Source organism: Phyllobates terribilis, unplaced genomic scaffold, assembly GCF_046119375.1.
Source record: "Phyllobates terribilis strain yellow unplaced genomic scaffold, ASM4611937v1 Scaffold_1__5_contigs__length_1240528914, whole genome shotgun sequence".
Classification (NCBI taxonomy): Eukaryota; Metazoa; Chordata; class Amphibia; order Anura; family Dendrobatidae; genus Phyllobates; species Phyllobates terribilis.
Window position 1 is genome coordinate 796,410,395 of NW_027362761.1, and position 20,467 is coordinate 796,430,861.

Here is a 20,467-nt window from a genome sequence, read left to right on the forward strand (position 1 = left end):
ATGATCAGCATGTAAAATATTTCTACTAAAAGGGCCTTAGTCACAATAATTTTACTATCCTTTAACATAGAAACAATCAGGACAATACTCCAAACTGTAGGGGATAATCACACTATGATAAGAGATGCATTCACTAGTATCTTATCAAATATAACCTGTTGCCATCTTATTGAAGTGTCACGTATATAGTGATATCACTGTTTCCGTTCAATAGTGTAGTAAAGTCTGTTGGGTTCCATCCACAGTGCACCCTATCCTTTCACTATACTAATAATTCCTATATGGGGTTTGTCCATCTATTCAAAACAGGTGAGGAGTGGAGGTTGTCAAAAATATTGATCACAAAAGCCACCCAGTTTCAAATATAGTACTTACCTCATCAATTCTTTTGGGAAGTCCTCCAACTTCCGTGGATTGACATGGAAAGGACTGATAAAGCTACATACAGTGCTGGCCAAAAGTATTGGCACCCCTGCAATTCTGTTAGATAATACTCAGTTTCTTCCTGAAAATGATTGCAATCACAAATTCTTTGGTATTATTCTCTTCACTTAATTTGTCTTCAATGAAAAAAACACAAAAAGAATTGTCCTAAAGCCAAATTGGATATAATTCCACACCAAACCTAAAAAAGGGGGTGGACAAAAGTATTGGCACACTTTGAAAAATCATGTGATGCTTCTCTAATTCGTGTAATTAACAGCACCTGTAACTTACCTGTGGCACCTAACAGGTGTTGGCAATAACTAAATCACACTTGCAGCCAGTTAACATGGATTAAAGTTGACTCAACCTCTGTCCTGTGTCCTTGTGTGTACCACATTGAGCATGGAGAAAAGAAAGAAGACCAAAGAACTGTCTGAGGACTTGAGAAACCAAATTGTGAGGAAGCATGAGCAATCTCAAGGCTACAAGTCCATCTCCAAAGACCTGAATGTTCCTGTGTCTTCCGTGCGCAGTGTCATCAAGACGTTTAAAGCCCATGGCACTGTGGCTAACCTCCCTAGATGTGGACGGAAAAGAAAAATTGACGAGAGATTTCAACGCAAGATTGTGCGGATGGTGGATAAAGAACCTCGACTAACATCCAAACAAGTTCAAGCTGCCCTGCAGTCCGAGGGTACAACAGTGTCAACCCGTACTATCCGTCGGCGTCTGAATGAAAAGGGACTGTATGGTAGGATACCCAGGAAGACCCCACTTCTTACCCTGAGACATAAAAAAGCCAGGCTGGAGTTTGCCAAAACTTACCTGAGACAGCCTAAAACGTTTTGGAAGAATGTTCTCTGGTCAGATGAGACAAAAGTAGAGCTTTTTGGGAAAAAGCATCAACATAGAGCGTACAGGAAAAAAAAAGAGGCATTCAAAGAAAAGAGCACGGTCCCTACAGTCAAACATGGCGGAGGTTCCCTGATGTTTTGGGGTTGATTTGCTGCGTCTGGCACTGGACTGCTTGACCGTGTGCATGGCATTATGAAGTCTGAAGACTACCAACAAATTTTGCAGCATAATGTAGGGCCCAGTGTGAGAAAGCTGGGTCTCCCTCAGAGGTCATGGGTCTTCCAGCAGGACAATGACCCAAAACACACTTTCAAAAGCACTATAAAATGGTTTGCGAGAAAGCACTGGAGACTTCTAAGGTGGCCAGCAATGAGTCCAGACCTGAATCCCATAGAACACCAGTGGAGAGATCTCAAAATGGCAGTTTGGAGAAGGCACCCTTCAAATATCAGGGACCTGGAGCAGTTTGCCAAAGAAGAATGGTCTACAATTCCAGCAGAGCGTTGTAAGAAACTCATTGATGGTTACCGGAAGTGGTTGTTCGCAGTTATTTTGGCTAAAGGTTGCGCAACCAAGTATTAGGCTGAGGGTGCCAATACTTTTGTCTGGCCCATTTTTGGAGTTTTGTGTGAAATGATCAATGATTTGATTTTTGCTTCATTCTCTTTTGTGTTTTTTCCTTGCAAGCAAATTAAATGAAGATAATAATACCAAAGAATTTGTGATTGCAATCATTTTCAGGAAGAAACTGAGTATTATCTGACAGAATTGCAGGGGTGCCAACACTTTTGGCCAGCACTGTATGGACCTTTCTCATCATTCCTTTCCTTGAGACAGGAACAGTTGCACTGTGTCATATAGAGATTTAATGCCCTGAGTTGCTGTTGACTAAGTAAAGGATAGGTAGAAGCGCAGTGTTGGGTTGGCACAAGCTTGATAAATTGACAGTTCATACAAAAAAGTCCTGCTTCGCACGAGTGAAGATCAGACATACTGATAGATGGCAGAAAGATAGAGAACTATGAAGCATATTTGAAAGTGTGCTGGTCATAGCTAGCTAAGTAGGGGTGAGGAGCTCTGTATATATTGTGCACCTATAGTAAGAGTCACAGAAGACAAAAGCAGGAAGCACCATCCTGTACTGCCTGCCATAGTAGTTTGCCCCATGTGAGAGGGACTAGCCCATCTGCAAGAGAGAGTACTGTCATTTTGGAGAGAGGCTATCCACAACTGAGGAGAGCAAAGAGGCTTATTCCTGTGAGTGAAGACCTGGATAGGGGATTGAACGAGTGTTTGAGAGGAAGATGTATCAATTTGTTGCGTCTTCTAATAATATTGTATCCTCCAAAATGCTGTCCTTCAAGATACATTGTAACCATCAAGCTCATTGCTCCATTTCGTGAGTAAAGTTATCCTAAATTGTCTCCTGTGTTTGTCTGCACTGTGTCTTTCCTAAGTGGGGAACCCACTCTTACACCACTAGGGCCTCCTGTATACTACATTACATTTGAAGGGGCACCCCATCACCCAAAAACTACCACCAATACCCCTTCCAAATACATATTATTGTCTCACTTTTTCTTACCATATTCATCTTGAGAAAGGTGGCACTAGTTTATTTGGGCAAGTTAAGTACATCTTCGTGACCTCTACTAACCTTAGCTTCAAGAATACCCAATTTGTCCTTACAGTACAATGATATCTTTGTAATATATTTGTCTTTGGTAAAATCGCCTTCATTCACACATGACTTCATTTGCTCTCCACACTCAAGTCATTCTGATTCATTATTTATGATCATTCTAGGAACTAATGACTACTTATTTGGAGGTTTCTTTTCTAGTGTTTCATTTCCTTTTTATGCTTCTTTTAAGATTTTGTGTTCTTCAGATAAGCGTGATATTGTCTTTTTTCTTCTCTAAGATGTAACTAATGACTCAGCGCACAAGCATCTGTTTAAACTAAACTGCAAATGAACCTTAAATACACTTTGGTATGTGTAATGCTTTTAAAAGCTATGAGACCCATAAATTGTCAAGTTAAGGCAGAAAATGATGGTTGACTTTGATATCATTCATCTTCCTTTCCCATGTGTAATTAGAACAATACGTTTTCCATACTGTCCTCTATGTGTTTCTATTCAGATTCCCAGTGATATACAAAGTCTACATTTTTTATCTCAGTGGTAATAATTAGATTTTTCTAAAATATGAAACTCAAGTATTTTAAAGTACCACTCCAGTATGTTTTTTTTATTGATTTAGGTTTCTTATTTCCCCATTTCTTATCTATCAGTAATGTATGCACAATATATGCATTAAAATACTTACCACTCACTATTTTCTGCCATTACCAGTATTGCAACGCTCCATCTCTTGCATCAAATGACTACTCACACTCCGGACTATTACTCCCTTTCTTTGTGTAAGTCTTAGAGAGCTTCGTTCGGAGTCTCCGAGAATTACAATGAGAAAGTGACTCCCGGTCCGCACAGAAGACAAGTGTGAGCCGGCTCATCACAACTAGTGTTGAGCGAATTTGTTCAGCATTTCAAATTCGGGTTTGTGTTCGGGGTTCCAGCTTGTTCACGCCAAAAAATCGTCTCCGCCCACGAACATCCCTCATTTGCCACGCTGTCACGCAGATGTTATCAGTTCAACACTAATCACAACTCAGGTCACAAGATGCAGGAGAGGGACCAAAGCAGTGGTGGAAACTGCAGAAGACAGTAACCGGTAATTATTTTATCGCACACACTGAACCTACATTACTGAAGGCTAACGGATGGGGAAATACCAATAAACACTGGAGTGGTAGTGTGAGGAAACCTATTCTTACATATTGGTAATTCTACCATGATTTAATCACGTATTCAGTCGCTTTCTTTCTAATTAATTCCACATGCTTGGCTATCACATTAGACTGGATTATTTTGATTCTTACAATAATAGTTCGCACTATTCCATAAAAAAATAGAATGTTAGAGTTGAAGGGGACCTCCAGGGTCATCTGGTCCAGCCCCCTGCTCAATGCAGGATTCACTATTTATTTATTTGACAGTCACCTTTAAATAAAATTATCTGGCGATTATCTTTGCTTCTGTAACATGACTTTTCCCCATTCATGTGAACTGAAGTGCAATTAAAGACTCAATTTTATCTCTTCACTAATAGTAAGGCCTATTTCAAACATCTTTTGTTTTAGAGCACAAAAGACACATTACAGTGTATGGAACTGATTCATTAAAGGGATATTCCCATCTCCAAGAACCCATCCCAATATGTAGTAGGTTTAATAATAATAATAATAATAATATTAGCAAATACCTCCAATTAGAAATGTAGTATTGTTTTCTGATTCGCTATGTCTCTTTCCTCATGTGCAGGCATTGCAGGACCTTAGGTATCCATTGTTACGATCACCAGCAACTAGCTAACTGTCACTATATCAGTGTTCATAACCATGGATACCTAAGGTCCTGCGATGCCTGCACATGAGGAAAGAGACATAGCGAATCAGAAAAACTATACTACATTTCTAATTGGAGGTATTTGCTGATATTATTATTATTACACTTGCTACATATTGGGATATGATCTTGGAGATGGAAATAACCCTTTAAGACTCGTGTTGTGCATGCCAGTCTTAATGAAGGTTTGCTGGAGTACACTGTGCCAAAGTGAAACTGGAGTAGCATTTCAGGTATACAAAACGTGAACTTTTTTTTGCTGAATTTGACGGGTGATTGTAACCTCGCCCTGTCCCCTCCTCAGCATCTTGGTGGAGCTACTTCAAACTTCACAACATTTTTTGTGCATCTTCTCATTGTGCAAAAAATGTGCAAATTTTCAAAGTGTTTTACACCAGTTTTCTTGCTACAACACTTTGATGAATCCCCCCTTATGTCTGTTCTTTCATGTACTGGTGTGATTGACAGACCAAACTCTGCTATTAAAGTGTATGGCTCAACGAAAACAAGGACTGGCACCTGGATGGCATCTGAGCTGCTTCCCTGTGTCCATGATTTTCTCTGGATGGTTGGAGAAGCTCGGGAAACTTCTGTTTTGTTTTTTGTTTTGTTTTTTCCCCCATACAAGAAAAATTTATGAAACTAATGACAAAAACGAACACACTGACCAAACATTGAGGAATATCTGATCCAGCACACTGATGGCAGACAGCCTGATTTTTGAGTATGAGAAAAATCACGGATACGTTTAGTAACTGATTCACTTACAGAGAGATTACCATTTTTTACACTTTGTTGAGGTAGCCATTTATACAAAACCAGATCTGTTATTACTTTTGCAGAGTGGTGATATTGTGTCAGTATGTTCAGAGTATAGCGCATCTTCAGCAATAACAAAGTGATGCATCTGAGTAGCTTTTTCAAGCTTAGTTTTAGGCCACGGCCCCACTATCAGTATTCGGTCAGTATTTTTTCTCAGGAGTGGGAGCCAAAACCAGGTGAGGAACAATCAGAGAAAAGGTATAATAGAAACAAGTCACCAATTCTGCATTTATCACCCACTCCTGGTTTTGGCTCCCACTCCTGAGAAAAAATACTGACCAAATACTGATAGTGGGGCTATGGCCTTAATATGTAACTTTAAATAGTATTAATTTAACTTTCACCCAAAAAAATGGCAGCTACAACTGAATAAAAAATTGTCATTATCATGCTGGTATTATGTTTTAGGTGCAAATTAATGGGCCATAACTTATCCAGGCCGAATTGTCAAAGTGTACAAAGACAGATCTATGTCTGTCACACGGTCAAACAGGGCGGGGGGCATTTTATTAATAATAATCATTAAGTAAAGTCAACATATTCCGCATCACTATACAAATCAGATCAACAAAGCATAGGCTTAAACAGATGGCGATGTGTGCTGTCAGTGATTTTTCACTGAGCCATAGACTTTTATGGGAAATTTTGATCCATGACTTGGATCAAAAATGCACGTGTCTCTGTTTTTTTGTAGAAAGTCCACAGAAAAATGGAATATGTGAAAAGCTCCATAGATTATAATAGGTACATGTTCTATCCATGAAAAATGTGATTCACAGACTTCTGAATGGGGCTATAGGCTGTTTTATGATATCTTACGCTGGGACTAGTGATGAGCGAGCACTATAATGCTCGGGTGCTCGAAGCTGGGGTCGAGCACATTGGAATACTCGGGTACTCGACCCGAGCAATGAGCCAAATGTAAGTCTATGGGAAACTCGAGTATTTTTCAGGCGACCACCCCGGCGGTCTGCAGAAGGTCAAAATTGCCCAAATCGATGGGAACACTGCTCAATTAAACGTCAGGCAGGCAGAATGTATAGGCAGACAGGCAGGCAGGGTATATAGGAGGGTGTATGAAAAACATAGCAGGGCACTTGGAACACACTAGTGCCCTCCGATTTTCATGCATCCGTCTCTTTAAAAAAGCCGGCCGGCAATTCATCAGCGGCATACACCGGTACCCGACAATTTAGAACAGAAAGAATAGAGCATCACACATAGATTAGATAGATAGAAACATGTCAGTCACATATATAATAAGGGTGCAGCTGTGCTGGGGAAGAAGATGGCTAATAGGTTGGAGGAGTATTTAAACTAGAGATGGGGGGGGGGGAACCAAGGAAATAGGTGGGATGTGAGGCAAGCAAGGGGGAAGGGGAGAAGTGAATATAATGAGGGTGGAGAGGGGGGTGGGGATAGTACAGTTAGATCGTTCGAGAAGAATAGGATGCTAAATAACCCCAAAGTTTTATCTTGCATGCTGACCAACGCAAGAAGCCTGACCAATAAGGCGGATGAGCTGCGGGGGCTTATATCGGAGGAGAGGTATGACATCGTAGGTATAACAGAGACTTGGCTAGACGATAGCTACGACTGGGCGGTAAATTTATTAGATTATAGTTTATTTAGAAGGGACCGGAAACAGGGGAAAGGCGGAGGAGTCTGCTTATATGTAAAGTCATGTCTAAAGCCCAGACTAAGGGAAGATATAGGAGAGGGAGAAGAGGGGGTCGAGTCCATGTGGGTAGAGATAGAGGGGGCAAAAAATAATAATAAAATATTACTGGGGGTCTGCTATAAGCCACCAAATATAACAGAGGAGAATGAGAATCTGCTATTAGGACAAATAGACAAAGTAGCAAAACATAATGAAGTGATTGTAATGGGGGATTTCAACTACCCGGATATTGACTGGGAAACAGAAACCTGTAGATCTCAGAAAGGAAAAAGGTTCTTGACAAATATTAAGGATAATTATCTCTCCCAACTAGTGCAGGAACCAACGAGAGGGAAGGCCGTGTTGGACTTAATATTGACTAATAGGCCTGATAGAATAACTGAGGTACAGATAGGGGGGCACCTAGGTAATAGCGATCATAATATTATCGATTTCAAAATGCCCTTCAGTAGGGTTATCAATAAGGGAACAACAAAAACATTAAACTTTAGGAGGGCGAAGTTTGATCAGCTGATAGAAAACCTCCAACTTATTGACTGGGACAAAGTTCTTAATCAAAGGAATACGAATAGTAAATGAGAAACCTTCAAAAGAATTCTGAATACTCAGTGCGAGAGGTATATACCGTATGGGAATAAAAGGGCCAGAAATAAGAGGAAACCAATATGGTTGAACAAGAACGTAAAAGGGGCGTTAAATAGCAAAAAAGAGGCATTCAAGAGGTTAAAACAGGAAAACAGTAAGGAAGCACTAATGTGTTACAAGGAAAAAACGAGAACCTGCAAAAAACAAATAAAAATAGTGAAGGAGGAAACAGAGAGACGTATTTCTAGGGAAAGTAGATCAAATCCCAAACTGTTCTTTACGTATATAAATAGTAAAAGGATTAAATCGGATAATATTGGACCGATAAAAAGTGATGAAGGCAAAATCATAGAGAAAGGGCAGGATAAAGCTAATCTATTAAATAATTTTTTTCCGACAACTTTCACAAAGGAAATAGAACTAACAGGCGAAATGAGAAGTGACAAGCTTAATCCTCTACTAAGTATGACAAATCTAACCCAAGTTGGGGTACAGAAACGCCTCAGTAACATTAAAATAAACAAATCACCAGGACCTGATGGCATACACCCACGGGTACTAAGGGAACTAAGTAATGTGATAGACAGACCGTTATATCTTATATTTAAGGACTCTGAGACTGGGTCTGTACCACTTGATTGGCGACAGGCGAATGTAGTGCCAATATTCAAAAAGGGAGCAAAAAGTGACGCCGGAAACTATCGGCTGGTGAGTCTGACGTCCGTTGTGGGCAAAATTTTTGAAAGCTTCATTAAAGAGGCGATTACGCAGCATCTTGATGCTAATAATCTTATAATCCCGAACCAACATGGATTCATGAGGAATCGCTCCTGCCAAACAAACCTGATTGACTTCTACGAGGAGGTTAGCTCTCGAGTAGATCAGGGGGAACCAGTGGATGTCGTGTATCTCGACTTCTCAAAAGCGTTCGATAGCGTGCCACATAATAGGTTGGTATACAAAATGAGAATGATGGGGCTGGGGGAAAATGTTTGCAAGTGGGTAGCTAACTGGCTAAGGGATAGAAGGCAGAGGGTGGTTATAAATGGAATATACTCAGATTGGGTAAGCGTCACTAGTGGGGTACCACAGGGGTCTGTACTAGGCCCAATGTTATTTAATATCTTTATTAACGACATAGTCAACGGGATAAATAGTAAAATATCCATATTTGCAGATGACACAAAGTTATGTAAAACAATTAATACAAAAGAGGACAGTGCAGACCTACAGAGGGATTTGGATAAGCTGGGTAGGTGGAGCATTAAATGGCAAATGAGGTTTAATGAGGAGAAATGTAAGGTCATACATATGGGAAGGAAAAATGGAAGTCACCAGTACTCACTGAATGGGAAATCATTGGGGAATTCAGAGATGGAGAAGGACTTGGGCATCTTGATTGATAGCAAACTAAATTGGAGTGCCCAAAGTCAGGCCGCTGCTGTAAGGGCAAACAGGGTAATGGGATGTATCAGAAGAGGTATAGCTGCAAAGGATGAGAACATTGTTCTTCCACTGTACAAAGCACTGGTCAGACCACACTTGGAATACTGTGCTCAGTTATGGGCCCCAATATATAGAAAGGATATAAATGATCTTGAAAAGGTACAAAGGAGGACAACAAAATTAATAAAGGGAATGGAGGGACTGCAATACCCAGAGAGGTTGGCAAAACTAGGACTATTCAGCCTGGAAAAGAGAAGGTTGAGGGGGGACATAATAAATGTGTACAAATATGTTAGGGGACAGTATAGAGATCTTGCCCGGGATTTGTTCAAAAGGAGGGATATTACGGTAACAAGAGGGCATTCACTAAGACTGGAAGAGAAAAGGTTTCAGCACCAGCATAGGAAGGGGTTCTTTACGGTAAGAGCAGTGAGAATATGGAATTCACTGAGTGAGGAGACGGTAATGTCGGATTCACTACACCAGTTCAAGCGGGGACTGGATGCATTTCTAGATACTAGGCAGATTTCAGCGTATACTTAAAAATAAAATAAAATAGTAGGTTGATACAGGGATTTATTCTGACTGCTGGTTTCAGAGTCGGGAGGGAATTTTTCCTCAGGTGAAGATTGGCTAAATCATTTGAGGTTTTTGCCCTCCTCTGGATCAACTTTAGCAATTACAAAACTAATAGGTCGAACTTGATGGACGCAAGTCTTTATTCGGCTTTAAAAACTATGTTACTATGTTACAGTGACAGTGTTGGTTACTGTACTTGTTATTTAGTGTTAAAATAAAGGATTTATTTAAAAAAAATAATAGTGTTTTTGTCTCTTTAAAAAAGCCGGCCGGCAATTCATCAGCGGTATACATCTGTACCCGACAATTTAGAACAGAAAGAATAGAGCATCACACATAGATTAGATAGATAGAAACATGTCAGTCACGTATATAATAAGTACAGTGACAGTGTTGGTTACTGTACTTGTCATTTAGTGTTAAAATAAAGGATTTATTAAAAAAAAATTAACGTGGGGTTTCCCGTAATTTTAGTCTCTAGCGGAGGTTAAGCAGACGGCTGAGGTAGATGTTTGAAGCCTGGGAAGGGGGTAATACCCACGGAGCTTCCCAGGCTGATATTTATAGCCCAGGAAGGGTGCCATGAATATTGGCCCCCTCCCAGGCTAGAAACACCAGCAGTCAGCCGCCCCAGAAATGGCGCATCCATAGGATGCGCCAATTCTGGCACTTAGCCTCGCTCTTCCCACTGCCCTGTAGCCGTGGCAGTTGGGTAATAGGGTTGGGGTTGATGTCAGCTTATAATGCCAGCTGACATCAAGCCCAGGTTAGTAATGGAGAGGCGTCTATAAGACGCCCCCATTACTAACCCTATAGTGAAAGTTAAAAAAAAACACAAGCACCCAGAATAAAGTCCTTTAATTGAAATAAAGACTCAATTCTTTAATGTTATAAATTAAACTCTACTTACCGTATCGCCCATTCCAGCTGAAGCCAACGATCTCCTGCAATAAAAGTAAAATAATAAACCAACCTCATCCTTACCTTTCCATGGTTCCAAGGATGGCTTCAGCTCTGCTACATTGACATGACAGGCTGGATCGCAGCAAAACGCTGCCATCCAGCTTGCCATGCCGCAGACACTGAGAAGCTCCTCAGTGTCTGGCTGTGACGGCATCCAGATGAGCCGAGTTCATGTCCAATGAACTCAGCTCACCTCATGCATGTCACTGATAGCGTGGGAGAATTCTCCTGCGCATGCGGTGCCGGCAAAGGACGTCACCGCTTGAGCAGGAGAATTCTCCCATGCTGGGACGGCATTGAGATGGCAGGCTGGATGTTAGCAGAATGCTGCCATCCAGCATGCCATCCTTCAGAGACACTGAGTAGCGCAGGCATGCCCCCAGCTGTCTGCCTAGCCTTTGCTAGCTATTAAAATAGGGGGGACCCCACGTCATTTTTTTTGGGGTCCCCCATTTTAATAGCTAGTAAAGGCTAGGTATTCAGCTGGGGGCTGATATTAGTAGCCTGGGAAGCTCCGTGGGTATTACCCCCTTCCCAGGCTTCAAACATCTGCCCCAGCCGTCTGCTTAATCTCCGCTAGAGCCTAAAATTATGGGAAACCCCACGCCAATTTTTTTTTTTAATAAATCCTTTATTTTAACACTAAATGACAAGTACAGTAACCAACACTGTCACTGTACTTCTTATATATGTGACTGACATGTTTCTATCTATCTAATCTATGTGTGATGCTCTATTCTTTCTGTTCTAAATTGTCGGGTACCGATGCCGCTGATGAATTGCCGGCTTTTCATGTTTCACTGTGAGCACTGTTCCCATCGATTTGGACAATCACTGTAATGCCACAACCACCATGGCTGTGGCATTACAGTGAGTGTCAGACAATCCCTGCATGATTGGTGCTCTAAATAGCGCCAAACATGCAGGACGGGGACCCGAGCTCCCGCCCGAGCATCTCGAAAGTACTCGACGAGCTCCAAGTATCTCGAGTACTGAGATGCTCGGGCGAGTACTGAGCAGTGGCGAGCATGCTCGCTCATCACTAGCTGGGACACAAGCAGAATACTGGTAACATGAGCAGTAGTCTGTCTTCTGATAGTGGATTTGAAATGTAATGTGAGGATTTGTTTTTTCCTAATGCTACTATCAAGGTCGCTGGCTTTTGCAGGACATTTTGACTTTTCTTCTTGAAGTTTATGGAAGGCGATTTTGTTCTATGTAATTATTCACTGTAATATCTGTGCTTGTAGACAAATGTGTTCTTAATTAGATAGATAAGAGCTTTGTGCCGAGAATCCTATGTAATTGAAATGCCTTAATAAGTGCAAATGTTGCTAGCCACAGGGAACCCCATTTCCAGGAAGTAGTCAGTTTATTTTTCCCTTTCACCTCCTCATATTGACTTGGGAATACGGTCCCCAGGGTGTTCTGGGAACATGCTCTCAATAAAAATCTGGGAACGGCAGAAATGGCCTGTGGGTGCACATGTCCATATGTTTTCCTTCTCAGATCGTGGAAAAATAGGCCTGAGAAAATCTGAGCTCTGTGCCAGGCAGGACGGTCTGTGAGAATGACACATCTTCAGTGATCGTGACATTGGCTAAATAGCAGTAAAACGTGATAAAGCACAGCTGTCTAGCTGCAGAATACGTGCTGACACTTAACCGTTAGGAACTTGTTCATATGAAAATGTAAAAAAAATATGTACTTAAAGGGGTGATTCAGGGACCAAAAATAAAAAAGCACCAATTTAACAACCCAACATTGAAGCAATTCAGGTAATCACAGGGGACAGTTAGAAAGAAACATTGAATTGGGATAGCTGAAAATAGTGGAGAAGGGCAAGCTGGAACTTGTAGTTTTTCTTTATGCCGAGTTCTAAAATATAAGGAGCCTTCCTTGTGACAGAATATAATGAGTTTGAAAAACCTATATGAATATGAATTGTAGACTCAAGAAATGGTGGTAGAGAAGTATTTTGGTTTATTTTTAGAATTTCTGGTCCCTGGATAATCTTTTTAGGAATGTAAACTATTAAAATGTCACTTTTCTTTTATATGCTTTTGTCACACTTTGGTTATGACATTATATTGGCCTTTAATTCAAATGTTATGTAAAAACAGCCTCTTATCATGAAGAATAAGTCACAAATTGAATTTCAAGACCTGCATACTAATTGCATTGAAAGAAACAATTAATACAAAAGAGGACAGTGCAGACCTACAGAGGGATTTGGATAAGCTGGGTAGGTGGAGCATTAAATGGCAAATGAGGTTTAACGAGGAGAAATGTAAGGTCATACATATGGGAAGGAAAAATGGAAGTCACCAGTACTCACTGAATGGGAAATCATTGGGGAATTCGGAGATGGAGAAGGACTTGGGCATCTTGATTGATAGCAAACTAAATTGGAGTGCCCAAAGTCAGGCCGCTGCTGTAAGGGCAAACAGGGTAATGGGATGTATCAGAAGAGGTATAGCTGCAAAGGATGAGAACATTGTTCTTCCACTGTACAAAGCACTGGTCAGACCACACTTGGAATACTGTGCTCAGTTATGGGCCCCAATATATAGAAAGGATATAAATGAGCTTGAAAAGGTACAAAGGAGGGCAACAAAATTAATAAAGGGAATGGAGGGACTGCAATACCCAGAGAGGTTGGCAAAACTAGGACTATTCAGCCTGGAAAAGAGAAGGTTGAGGGGGGACATAATAAATGTGTACAAATATGTTAGGGGACAGTATAGAGATCTTGCCAGGGATTTGTTCAAAAGGAGGGATATTACGGTAACAAGAGGGCACTCACTAAAACTAGAAGAGAAAAGGTTTCAGCACCAGCATAGGAAGGGGTTCTTTACGGTAAGAGCAGTGAGAATATGGAATTCACTGAGTGAGGAGACGGTAATGTCGGATTCACTACACCAGTTCAAGCGGGGACTGGATGCATTTCTAGATACCAGGCAGATTTCAGCATATACTTAAAAATAAAATAAAATAGTAGGTTGATACAGGGATTTATTCTGACTGCTGGTTTCAGAGTCGGGAGGGAATTTTTCCTCAGGTGAAGATTGGCCAAATCATTTGGGGTTTTTGCCCTCCTCTGGATCAACTTTAGCAATTACAGAACTAACAGGTCGAACTTGATGGACGCAAGTCTTTATTCGGCTTTACAAACTATGTTACTATGTTACTATGTAAACAATTCCCTTAGGCTAAGTAGTTCCCATGATGAGTTTTTTGCTAGTTTTTGGCTCTGCGTTAGTGATGAGCGAGTATGTTTTGTTAACCCTTTCGCCGAGTATACTCGGGCGAGCACCAAGTACTTATAGCGTGCTCGGGCTTTAAGTTTTCGTTGCTCCGTGAATATGATTTGCGACTGTTTGACAGATTTAATACATGTGAGGAATGCCTGTTTTTCCAGCATTCCTCACATGTATTAAATCTGTCAAACAGTTGCAAATCATGTTCACGAAGCGATGAAAACTTAAAGCCCGAGCACGCTATAAGTACTTGGTGCTCGCCCGAGTATACTCGGCGAAAGGGTTAACAAAACATACTCGCTCATCACTACTCTGCGTACTTTTGCACAAAAAATGCAACTTATTATAGTTTCAGAAAACTGGATTGGATTCATAGAAATTGTATTCCTGGTGTGTGAGCGTTTGAAATCTGCAACCTGTCAAATTCTCTTGTGGTTACATTAAGTACGGAAAATCCGCAGGTAACATATACATAGGTATGTATAATCAGCAGATAACTGCATCAATAAAGTTTTGTCAAAGCCAAATACCAGGACATCTCATCATAATCAAATCAGCTTTATTTAAAACATGACATCCTAACAAGAAATGAAAACCACAAAATCCAAAATGCAATGAAAAACACATGTAAAAAAATGCACTCAAAAATGCAATGAAAAGAATGCATCATAATAGGTGCAGAAATGCCACAGAAAATCTGCAACATCAAAAACTTACCAAGTGCTTATCTTGGGAACGTAGTCTTATAGCCCCTTTGAGCAACTACTACATAGTTTACATATGATAATTACCTCTTCAGAGAGGAAGAGTACTAGAACTCTAGTGCCACCAATTAGAAGTAGCAATCCTACAAGTCAGTATCAACCCTTTAATAATCCTTGCCATAAGACTTAGGATAGAAGATAAATGGATACATAGTTTACAATTGCTCACTTGAGAACAGGGTGGTAGGAAGCTGTGGTCACCACGCCGGCCCATTCACCTTTCCACTCTAGCAGGAAGACCCTACTACAGATATATGGTAGGCTGGAGAGCTGGTCCTACATTGTGATCTGTACATATGTGTGAGGGTTGAGAGGATGGAGGAATAGGATACTACTGTTCTATGGAAAATAATTCCAGGGACTGGTCCAGAAGGAGATAAGAGAATACAAACAAATGGATTATTGTCCATCCAGCAGCCATCTTCCGGTACCAAGAGTGGGAGACAGGACAAAAAGAGTTCATCTTGTGCTTGATATCTCACTAATATCAGCTGTATGCCGGTATTGTGTAGGCCTATTTCTATGAGCCTCCTTCCCAAATATCGTCCCATGTAAACACATGGCTGGAATCACTTGTCAAAAATAGATCGCTCATTCTTGGGTTAATCTGATGGTTTATGCCAGTATAAAAATCATTCTTATTGGCAGTACTTTGTGCCCTCTACATGCGCTGCCTACCAGATGATGCTATATTGGTACGAAACGATTGTATTAACAATGGTTCTGTTCTCGTAAGTCTTCGTTGGCCCATGTAATCGAGCGTCAATTTAAGCGCTTGTTAAAGGTAAGTTATAACTAAACTATTGAGTCTACATACTGTGTATAATGGACCTTTCATAAAGGAAGCAAAGGATCTCATACACTCCTTGTGAATTGTAACATGTGCACCCTGTATTTAGAAATAACTATTTCAATACTGCGTTTAACAGTCAATTAAAGCTGCTTTCCAGCTCGCAATAAATGCATAATATACATATTTAAAATATTATCTAAAGTTACTACCAGTTTCTCAAACTAAGTGTGTATGATCCAGCCCAGGACACTCTTCCCTGTTCTTGAATAGCCTCAGACTACCAAAGAACCCTGTACATAGAGAAGTCTGAGGGGCTCCATACCCAATAGATAGCTTTCTGCTGACCAATGGTTCGGCTGATCGTTTGGCCCTCAGCTATCTCTCCCAACTCCCCCATACACAGGAGCACTCTCTCAGCCGAGCACTACTGTGTTCTGTACAGGAGAGCCGCTGGCAGATTTTTTTGTCACAGGCTTATCTCACTAGCAACAAAAAGATCGGCATTTTGAAACAAAAAATGCCAAATTCTTATTTGCCCTGACATCTTCTGTGGGGAGAGTTGGGAGGCCACCATACACATTAGACTGTATGGTAAACCTGCTGATATTGACCGGTTCTGCCATTGTTAATCTAATGTTTATGAGGATCTTGAAGGAAATCTCTCCAAACTAGATAGATACTGTCCAATCAAATGGCTGCAAAAAAATGCTTCACGAGAATGAAACTTTCCCAAAATGCTTAAAAAAAAAAACTTCCAAACCTCTTCAGGAAAGAGTTTTTGACCACCTAAAAAAAACTTCATGTACACATAGAATAATAAGCATCACCCATATTTCCAGGCACGGACAACAAATGAAACAATTAATTAGCCCCTATCTAGGGCATTGGACATTTAATTCCTTTGTTTATTCTGCAGCCAGCATCTGATACCAGGATACAAAGAAGCAAAGAAGAGAGATGATAAAAGTGTTTAAATAGAATAAAATTATATAAATGCTCAAATATCCTTTTTAATGTGCCACGCAGAAAATCTAATGCAGCATTTCACACCTGTGCTAAATGATGAACACAGATCTCCCTTCAAGTTATATTTTTTTTATTTATTTTAATACATGTCCATTAATTGAAAATCTCAGGTTACACCATATAGGGTATGTCCAGAAGGGATGGAGGAATAACTGAGAAATGGATTTTGCTGGGGCAATTACCAGGCCAATTTCTGTGCAGAACAATAGCATACACATGTAGATTGGATTTGTTCAAAGCTCATCCACGTGATTTGTGCTGTATTCAAGTGAGGATCTGCAGCATTCCCATTCCAAGTGGACGCCCTCCATAATGATAAGTTAGAAGATAGCACAGTGACCTACAGAGCTTTATAACCAACCTCACATGATGTTCCTTACTTGGTTTTATCAGCGTTTCAATGACCTACACCGGCTCACTACACTAAAAGCACCACAGGGCTCTTATGACCTAACCATGAAACATTAGGTCATGTTATACAATAGATAGACGTATATGTTTGTAGGTAATATGTTCATTTTTATCCTAAAATTTCTTCATACTAATCTCGTAAGTAGGGTTAATCTCTAATAGTGAGATGTTCACATATTATAAAAATACCTAACCCAAAATGAAGAAGTAAAATACTATATATAAAATCCATAATATTTATCCTCAATAACTGTGCCTATGTTTACTATGTTTATAAGTCACTATGTCTTATATGTTTAAAAAGTAAAAGCCTAAAACGTCCAGAAATCCTCACCACAAGTTCTCACTATGGTCCTACAATATTGTTATTACTAACCTGGTGTCCTTATTCTTTTCTTACAGATGAACTCACAGTGCCTGCACTTTACCCGGGTAGCCCTGAAGTGTGGGCGCCGTATCCCCTCTACCCAGCGGAACTAGCACCTGCTCTACCTCCTCCTGCTTTTACCTATCCCGCTTCACTGCATGCCCAGGTAATTGATACCAATCAGCCACATCCGCACTCTGTATCCCACCTGCCCTTTCCTGGTACCACGGTGCACTCCACACACTAACCACTGTCCTACCAGCTAACTGGCTCACTACATGGAGGCCAAAGATGCCTCACTTGTCCTCACTCATCCTCAGACTGTCTTCATGTGGCGGGATTCCTACATCTCTGATTTGTAAATCAAGAATTAATATCATATCCTACTACTGACTTAACTGATCTGAGGTTTTCCCTACAGATTAACACAGAATCTATCCATAATTGTGTGGGGGAGGACTGGTCATTTGTTCAGTTGAAATCTAACATCAAATCATTCTTAGATACGAGATCTCTCTTACAATAAAAGATCTTTTGTCCAACTATTGGGTGAAAAATTCAAACACAGCCAACGTCATTCCAAACAATTCTGGTGTGTCATAAGTCAACTAAAATGATCGTTCATTCTGAAATATCACCCGATTCATTTTTTGTTATAGTTGAAATCATCTATTTTCTCTGTGTATAGCAACATAGAAGCTGTTCACACATATGTAAGAACTGTTGGCCAAACTCTTGTTTGGCCAACAGCATCTCTTCCGACCCCTTCGTATACATGAATCTTTAGCTCAGCAGAACGTATATGTGTTTTCAAAGGTGAAAATGGAGAAAGACGCTGCCAGACAGCTCTGGTTGTGGCTTATCTCATGAAAAACAAAGGAAACAAGCTTTTAAATTCAAATTGCCCTACGCTTATCAGATAATGTTGGGAAGGAGTCCGGAGCTAATCCCGCTAATATCCCGAAGTAGGTCCCGATGACTATTGTGAATGGCAACTTTAAGCCCAAACTACTTTGCTAATGGTAAAGATAAGAAAGGATAGAGGATTAATTCCTCACAGGAACATATAACAAATTTTTATTTTCTCTGTGGCCCTTTAAGTGTTATTAGGGTCTAACTAGATTAAAGCACCACTGCAGCAATTTGTTTTTTTTATTTCAGCGGAGTGGTGGCACTAATGTAAGGTCCCTGTCCCTGGTAATATACTTACCAGCCGCTGTCTTCAGCTGTTCCCGGTGCCGCTCCGATCCTGATCCGCCATCTTGTGACTGCAACTTCTGATTGACCTGTAGTCAGAGTTCATGGTCGCAAGCTTTCAGTGTAAGTCTATGAGAGGCTCATTCTGGCCTCATTCTGGCTCTCATACACTTACATTGAAATGTGACCTCTGGTTGGCCAAGCAAACAAAGGAGAGATATAGCAGGTCGCAAACTGCAGAAGACTGTCGGAGCGGCGCTGATGACAAATGAACACAGCAGCTAATAATTGTATTACTAGGTGCAGGGAACTTACATTAGTGATACCACTCTAGCGCTAAAAAAAACCCCACTGGAATGGTACTTTAAAGATATTAATGGTACATTTTGATACTTATTTTAGATTGATTGATTGAATTTTTGTAACGAGATGCTAAAATTAAAAAAATAATGCTCCAGGCTAATACTTAAAGGGGTGTTCCCATCTCCAAGATGCTATCCCAATATGCAGTAGGTGTAATAATAGTAATATTAGAAAATACCTCCAATTAGAAATGTTGTATAGTTTTTCTGATTTGCTATCTCTCTTTCCTCATGTGCAGGCATCGCAGGACCTTGGGTATCCATGTTTACGACCACTGATAAAGTCACAGTTAGTTAGCTAGTTGCTAGTGGTCGTAACCATGGACACCTAAGGTCCTGCGATGCCTGCATATGATTTAAGAGAGATAGCGAATCAAAAATACTATACTACATTTCTAATTGGAGATATTTGCTAATATTATTATTATTACACCTACTACATATTGGGATAGGATCTTGAAGATGGGAATACCCCTTTAAAGTAACAGAACATGTCGAAGAAAAGTGACGTTTCACCAAAAAAGTCTGTGCTCAGATATGCAAAAGTTTATATAAAGCTGATGGCATCCAAGTTTCACTCAGCACTGAACCATATTGAATCACTTGTCATGAAAAGGATCGGGTTGATCCCAAGGCACCAGATAAGCAGTTTGTAAAAGAACCAATAGAGAGCGCTTAATGGACAATTAACTTCACCTTTTCTCAAAAGTTGATTTTACTTTGGAAACAAGGCCATACTACAGGAATCCTTGCTACAAAAGGCCAAATGGAACTTTAAAGCGGACTTTTAAAGGAACTGTGTCAGCACAGAATGACTGTTCACACCAAATACAGGCGCTCGGTGCAACATGGCGATGCTAAACATTTAACTACAACTTCCCACCTGCTTGTCTTCACTGTATCTCCATCCCCTCTTTTTTGATTGAAGCTCTGGCATGATAGAGCCGCCAGAAAAGGGTGGAGATAGATGGAAAACAAGCAGGTGGGAAGTTGTAGTTAAATGTTTGACAATACAATGATGCACCGAGCATCTGTACTTGGTTTGAACAGTCAATCTGTACTTAATTAAACCAAATTTGAGTTAAATACCTTGTAAACATCCCTGAACTCCCCTGATTCAGCCACACTTTTCCGTTTTGAGCTGTGTCACTCTATTTCAGAGATATTCACACTTATTTATTTGAAACGCAGTATGTGAAATCTCTGCTCATAGTGCAACTAGACATTTTTTCAGAATTTTCTCCGGGGGTGTGCACTTTCACCCCTCCCTCTCAGATGGTGCCAGTCACAACTGGGCAGCATCTGAGACTGCTAGATCAGCTGCCAAGCTGTAATTGGCAGTGCTTGGGAGGAAGTGGGGAAAGAGCATGCTCCAGGGACGATTCTGAAGAAACGCCCAGTTTAACTATAAGCAGAGATTTCACATGGTGCACCCCAAAACCCACAAATGTGAATATCTAG

The 20,467-nt window shown here is 40.5% G+C and overlaps 1 protein-coding gene and 1 long non-coding RNA gene across 3 annotated transcripts in view; one reads left to right on the plus strand and one right to left on the minus strand.

Annotated features, from left to right (window-relative positions):
* The window catches only part of RBPMS (RNA binding protein, mRNA processing factor), a 188,116-nt gene that overhangs the window by 125,422 nt on the left and 42,227 nt on the right, over positions 1-20,467 (plus strand). The window contains exon 6 of one of the 2 annotated variants that reach the window (XM_073637057.1): positions 17,483-17,613. The exons of the other annotated variant lie outside the window; for it this stretch is intronic. Coding sequence (XP_073493158.1) covers positions 17,483-17,613 — 131 coding nt within the window. The remainder of the gene's footprint in view (positions 1-17,482; positions 17,614-20,467) is intronic. 2 annotated transcript variants of the gene reach the window in all.
* The window catches only part of LOC141151479 (uncharacterized), an 83,052-nt gene that overhangs the window by 30,264 nt on the left and 32,321 nt on the right, over positions 1-20,467 (minus strand). The window lies entirely within an intron of this gene.